General features: G+C 41.0%; 1 protein-coding gene across 1 annotated transcript; it reads left to right on the forward strand.

Annotated features, from left to right (window-relative positions):
- Positions 1-1,024: 1,024 nt before the first annotated feature.
- On the forward strand, positions 1,025-7,020 carry LOC128260624 (G2/mitotic-specific cyclin-B-like). The gene is made up of 2 exons (XM_052993771.1): positions 1,025-1,113; positions 5,492-7,020. The coding sequence occupies exon 2, from the start codon at positions 5,587-5,589 to the stop codon at positions 7,009-7,011; it is 1,425 nt and encodes a 474-aa protein (XP_052849731.1). The 5' UTR covers positions 1,025-1,113; positions 5,492-5,586; the 3' UTR covers positions 7,012-7,020.
- Positions 7,021-7,489: the final 469 nt, after the last annotated feature.

Consider the following 7,489-nt stretch of genomic DNA (forward strand, 5'->3'; position numbering starts at 1 on the left):
CGTGCCTTGTTGTTATTGCCATTGTTGCTGTCGCCTTGGCCGATTCTTCGCTGGTACATAAAACCCCTATATATATATATTTATATATATATGTGTACTCTACATACACACATACATACACATATATTTACGATATAGATGTGGTATATATGGCCACGTCGTCGTGCGAGCTGCCTCATGGCAAAAGTTCCTCTGAATTTCTGATGTTGCTCTGATAAATACTTCACTGCGCCATTCTCGGTAGCTCTCCCTCTCACTCTCCCTCTCACTCTTTCACCCACTATCCCCCTCTTGCTAGCTCTCGCATTCGGATTTAATATATGTGTGTGTGTGTGTGGGTATATCCTCTTGGTAAATCGGTGGGAATGGGGAGGAGATTTGGCCCACCCATCAAAGCCAAGCACTTTGCAGCATTATGTGGCAACAACAACCAAAACAACAAGAACAACAGAAGCAGCAGCAGAGAAAATCAATATGGATGGACAAAGAATATATATGGGCAAATGGGCATATGTATAAGAGCAGGCTATATACACATGTATCCGAGAGTAGATGTTTGGCCAGCAGACCCAACGGGGCGGATGAGCAATGGGTTTATGCTGCAGTTTAGAGAGGACAAATTGATTATTAGAGAATTAAGACATACAATTTTAGAAATCAAATGGATCAAGTTAAGATTAAGATTAAGATAAAGCTCCCTTTAAAAATAAATACCAAAATAAAAATGAATGATAAAGAAACCAGTTTCGAAACACCTTCTTTCATAGCCCTCATGCGGAGTAATGAAATGCAACGAATATGAATATCTCGCAAAATCATACGATGCTTTGGAATTAGATCAACGTCCGTGGTGAGTCACGGTGAGCCCGCCGCGATCCTCCATTCGATCGCATTGGGAAATGTGTAACCATTGTATGTATATGTTTGTGGGTTTGTGCGGGCAGAAAAGTCGTATCAGCTTGACGATAAGCAGCAACATCTGTTAAGCAAGTCCCCGTGACTGAACCAGAAACAGGCAGTCAGCGGTCGGCAATTGATCTATCTATATAGCCCTCAGAATTCTTTGCTATATCTGGAGCAGAGCCAAAGACGCAGAAGCTAAAGTGAGCTCAGGTGAGGTGTAGTTATTTTTCTGTTTTATGGGCCAGCCGATTTCGATAATCGAATAGAGTCGAGTTCGGTGGTGGGCTTTACGGCTATATGACACCGGACCAAGTAGAGAACTTGATGCTACCACTTGAAACTTGGGAAGGGCACGGAAGATAAGTGGTTTCCTTAGTTATAGCTCAATATATTTCAGAAGCCTTACTTGAAGTAAATTTATAGACTTATAAAGCTTTAAAGTTATGTTTTTTCGAGATATTAAACAAGATTTGAGTTTTATAAGCCACTAGAAAGTTCCTTAAAAGTTCCCACATAGTTGATCATATAACATGATAAACATAAGTTTTCTCATCATATATTATATATTATGGATCAAAATCGCTCCTTACAACAAATCTACAAAACAGTAAGAACATTTAATACACAATTAAATACTATGCTTTTACTAATTTGACATCCACTTAAAATCCTAAAATTCTGTAAAATTTTCATTTATTTTCTGTAGTGTCACAGGGTCTTAAGGGGGGCCTTGAGTTATAGCCTTCGACTGATGAGTTGCACTCTGCGAGACACGCGGCTGCTAAGCTCATCCGACTGATTGGCGTCGTCAGTCGATGCCATTCTCATGCCCATTCCATTATTATTTTCATTCTGAGGCGCCGATAGCGCTCGCTGCAATTTCCAGTTAATTGCATTTCGTTACCGACTACGCTAGCTGTAAAATATTTGTGTATAGATTTGGGTTTCTTCGTGAAGAGGCGTCAGATTATGGGCCCCCATAAGGAAGAACCTTGTACGTTTATGTAAACATTGCAAATCAATCGAACTATCTGCCACTTGTTTACGTCTCCCCCTCTGCGTCCGCTAATAACTTGTGAGATATTCCCGAGTCCCCACTGTCAGCTGCGGTTAGTAGTAAAGAACAGATGCCGGATTGTCCAAGTTTTCTGTTCTTTTTTTTTCTTACTCCCAGAAGCTGTGTAATCAGGCAAAGAATACACACTAATTTGCGGTTGCTCCATCTGGCCACCGACTTGATAAAAGTAAATATGCGGCCCGAAAAAAGGCAGTTCACATCAGCAACAGTAAGTGGATGGCACAGAAGTACTTGCGATAAGCAAATCGGGAACACCCTACTTTCACAAGAACAGGCATTTAAGATTTAAGAGAATTTATCATAAATATATATCAAAACTTATGAAACCAAATTATTACATTACATAATTAATTTAAACATATTATTTTAAGCAGCGCTAAATTGTAAACAAATACTAATGTGAGTTTATCACATTTAGATCGAATGTTTCGTTTAACATCGATACGATAACGACTATTTATACATCTAGGCTCATCAGCAAATGATTGCTGCTTGTCGCAGTGTGAAACTTCTCTTTAATCTATCCTGACCTTCTTCTAGCAAAACTACTATATATTCACAGAAATATCTTTTAATTTGTCCAGAAAAACCGCAAAAGATAACCCCAAAATCAAGTCTCTGGGGTCATCCGCAAAAACTGTCACTTGAGTGCCTTTTTCAAACAGATTCCCTTGGATTGCGGTTGACCATTTTTTATGGGGACATGCTAACGAGCTGGCCCATGCATTATAATTACGAGCATGATGATAATAAATTGTCGGGGTAACTCGGGCCCCAAATCGCACCGATAAGATTTAAAATTTGCGGTCATCTGTTTGTCCCATGGGAACTGGAAACGAATTTACTAAATCGGAAAGTGCTCGGAAAACGAGACGATTCCAGGAATTTATTATTGCGCTGCTACACTTTTCATTATCCATGAGTGGGCAGAAATCGGCATACAGACAGTTAATTACGTTGATGCATGGCGATCATTGATCTATATAAGAAATGCGAGGCATCAGCGAAATCCAAACGCGAAGCGGTAAATTAAGACGCAGTACGATATGTAAAGGTAATTGTACGTGGGATCACAGTCTCAGCAGCTTTTTGGGGATTGTGATTTCAGAAGGCACTGGAAATTGTAAAAAATAATTAATTTATTAAATAAAATCGACATCTTTGCTAAACCGATTGACCTAAGGGTTTTGGTAGAACCATTGAAAAAACAATAACATTCAAAATGCGCGTAAATAAGTTTAATCGGAGACACATTACTTGTAATTGTAATGACCCATTATTCTCAGTGCTGCGATGCACTACGAGTGTTATTGACCCGCGTAGACTCCCCCCTGCTAGGTAAACAAATCATTGCCGGGAGAATCGACCATTCTGGATTTCTGAAGCAACGACAGCACGTGTCTGGCAAGTGGTATCTGGTATCTTGCTGCCATTAATCATGCATCCACGTCTGACCCACCTGTCGCCCTATTGATCAATCCCCCTTTCCCCCACTCCCCCCTTTATATACATTTATAATATATACCCGCCCGATCTCCAGTTTCGTTATGTGCATGTTGCAATTTCATGATTCTGATGTCATTGAACAAAGACAAAGACCAGAAGAACAACATCTCCGCAGCGACGAATATATGATTTCGATATATGTTTTTTTTCTTCTGTATTTCATATTTTATTAAACTCACTGTGGCCTGATTTTTATCTTGGCAATGCAGTTTTCTGATACTCGAATTCTATGCGGACTTCGATGATGGGTTTTTTGGGGGGCTTCTCGTATTACCGCCCGAATACGAAAGGGGCTGATATTTTGGATGGTTGGGTTTTGACTTCCACTTGAGTGAGCGCTTTTCTGTTTTTGACTGTGGCGAAATTCGCTGATTCTGTGCAAAAGTCAATTGAGTTTGTATAATATATACGCCTTGGTATATATACATAGAATGAAATCATTGCCACACAGATTAAGTTAGGTGAGTTTGCTGGGTAGCATTCTGAAGGGTTCCAAAGAACTTGGACTTGAAAATTGATAAGCAAATTTGGGCACTTCTACTAGCAAATCGTCTAGGTATCTGAATCATTTATGGCACTCGATGTTTATCAATCCAAGAAATAGGTAATCAATGTCTGACCTATAAAAATGGCTGGTCATTTAACAAAACTGACGAAGCCAATGACTATCATGATTGTTCTATTATTAAACAATGTTTTTATTTATTTCAATGAGAATTCGCTTCAAAATTTGGTTCTTTTATCTTTAGAATTAAAGCAATTACAAGGATATTGATTGAAATCACAACAAGGTGCAAAGATCTTGCCAATTCGGTGATTTAGGGTTAGGCGCGGTGATTCTATCGTTTTGCTGGGGATCGGTTTGTTTCGGTTCCTTTCTCGTTTCCCCCTATCGCTGGGTTAGTCACTTCTTATTGGGTGAACTTCGAACACTTTTGCCATATATATTTATCACATGAGACGGCCATAAACCGAGGGGCAAAATGATAAAACGCTACGTTGTTATAACTTCTCCTTCTGGCATTTTACTGTTGGGCTTTTTTTTGTAGAATTTGTACAGTGTCCCACGAGTTTGGGATCTTGTGCCTTCTTTATTATTTAGTTTTTTTTTTTTTTTTTTGAGGGGTTGTGGGTGTGCGGTTGCTGGGCGGTTGGGCGGTAATATTCATGGCGCCCAAACAGCTTTAGGCAAACACCTCCCAGTAAAGCCCCCTGCCCCCGACTCTACGATTCCCTCAATTATAATGAGCCACTTGAGCTTCCAGAGAACCCCGAACGAAGGTTTCTCAATGACAGCGATTGTTCACCGCGGCCAGACCGCACAGATACACCTAAAAAAGTACGCCCCATAGATACAGATACAGATACAGATACGGAATGTATCTGTATATGTGTGTGTGCTGTGGCGACCCACATCGTTTGGCCATTTTCTTATTTACCCTTATCGAAGGCGACGCCAGATTTTCAACGTTTGATAAATGGGGGCGCGCACATTACGAACTTGGGATTTCGTTGGGAGGCCAACCTATGGACTTATAAATATACATATACATATGTAAAAAGAGAGGAATGTTTGAATTATGTCGACTAAGACAGAGAAGAAACCCCTATAATTTTTTAACGTGTACTATCTGTGAGGGGAGATACTTTTTCCCGGATATATAACTTGCATGCCTCTTCAACTGTTTACATTGCACTCCACAGAATCTGTTTAGATTGTTGTTGTTTTCTGCCTACAAATACTTCACCAATAGAGGATACTTAGAGACACTTTATGTCCCAGCAGATACTTATAAAGGTTATCTAGAAGCTGACATGTTTAACTAGGAATATAAATCAAACTTTTAAATTCAAACTGCAGCTTTGCTTCTTCGATCCCAAAACTCGATCAGGTTTTCGGAGAATTGACTCAAATCTCAGCAACACTAGACTTAAAAAGTGTAAATTACTACTATTCGGAGAACAAATTATATTTTCAAATCAAAAACATATTTCTTTTCATAGGAAACGCGATCAAAGAACAAAAAAGAGATAGAATAGTCAAGCTTCAGCTCTTTGTGTAATACTTGTGTCTGTACAAATAAAAAGAATTAATCAAAATGGTGAGCACAACACTTAAAGTGCGTGGCGACGAGAACGCTTCGGAGAATTTCCAACAAGTGCAACTGAAGAAATTGACAGGGCCTTCACAGGAGGCAACAACAAAACGCGCTGCTTTGGGAGATTTGCTCCAGCCCACAGATGCCCGTCCCAATGCCATGGCTCGAGTGGATAATTACTGGAAAATGGCACAGAAAAACATCAGTAATGGCAATACCGCCGCTCCACCCAAAGAAGGGGGCGTTTCGGCACTTTTGTGCGCAAATTCGATGCGCAATCGCATTCCGGCCAAGACGGCTGTGAAATCCACTAAGCTAACAGCAAGTACCAACGAAAATGTTAACGAGCCCGCCTTAAAACACGATTTCAGCAACCTGTCTAAGAAATCACTGACAAAGCTGAGAGCTGCATTAGCCAAACCCGCGATGGGGGTTCCCGAAATTCTTCGGGAACCAGTGGCCAAGAAGGAAGTGACCAGGATGCCTCTCATCGCTGCAACCACCTCAACGATGCCAACCATCATGTCTCTTTCCAGCAAGCGATTGGCTGGGATCGAGGACATCGATGCCAACGACAAGGAGAACCTGGTGCTGGTCTCCGAATATGTGAACGACATCTACGAATATTTATACCAGGCGGAACAGCAACAACCCATACACAAGGATCACCTGGCCGGGCAGAAGGAGGTGTCTCACAAGATGCGATCCGTGCTGATCAATTGGATTAACGATGTCCACTTGCAGTTCCACCTGGCTCCAGAAACCTTCCAGCTAACGGTGGCCATTATCGATCGTTATCTGCAAGTGGTTAAGGACACCAAGCGCAACTATTTGCAATTGGTGGGAGTGACTGCCCTCTTTATTGCTACCAAGTACGAGGAGCGGTGTCCGCCGGCCATCGTGGATTTGGTTTTCATCACGGACGATACATACACAGCCCGGCAGATCCGTCAAATGGAGCTGCAGATCTTAAAAGCCATCGACTGCAATCTGTCGCGTCCGCTGCCGATTCATTTCCTGCGGCGTTACTCGAAGGCTGCCGGCGCGGAGGATAAGCACCATGCAATGTCCAAATACTTAATTGAGCTAGCTTCTGTGGACTACGATATGGCCTCCTATAGGCCATCGGAGATTGCAGCTGCTTCGCTGTTCCTGTCGCTGCACTTGCTCAATGGAAACTATCGGGCTGGGACAGGATTCAACGACCGCCACTGGACTCCCACCTTGACCTACTACTCGCGTTATTCGGCTGCCCACTTGCGACCCATTACACGGATAATTGCGAAGCTGGCCCGGGATGCTCCCCAGGCCAAACTGAAGGCCATCTTCAACAAGTACCAGGGCAGCAATTTCCAGAAGATTGCCCTGCGAGCTGAGCTAAACGGTGCCCTGATGGACTCCATCGTGGGCCAGAGTCAATGGTAGAAGGAAAGAAGGGCCATGGATTACATAGTTTTGTATAATTTGTTTTCGCTTTTTTAATTTGTAGCGTATTCAATGTTCTGTTCGTTTTGTGTTCCTTACAATATATTTTATCAGAACTATTTTAACTTGTTTTTAATATTTAATATGTTCGTCCTGTGTGTGCAAAAATGCACCTTAAACTAATTGTACTGTTTACTTTAATATGACCAAAGATAAGAAGGGTTTTATCCAATCTTGATGTTTCTAAAAGTGTTTTGTGTACCTTAAAAAAAAAAAAAACATCACTAAAAAAGATTAAATAGATTTGGTACTGGTGAAATTGTTACGGAAATTAATTTTCAATTTAAAGATTATTTTTTATTGAAATTTGTAGGACATTGTGACAATTTTGAAACAATTTAATCTTTGCCTGCTTAAGACGTCAGATGATACTTATTACTCAATACTTTTCCATAGAAACCCGAAAAGGGAGTTCCAA

Source organism: Drosophila gunungcola, assembly GCF_025200985.1.
Source record: "Drosophila gunungcola strain Sukarami chromosome X unlocalized genomic scaffold, Dgunungcola_SK_2 000034F, whole genome shotgun sequence".
In the NCBI taxonomy this organism is placed as follows: domain Eukaryota; kingdom Metazoa; phylum Arthropoda; class Insecta; order Diptera; family Drosophilidae; genus Drosophila; species Drosophila gunungcola.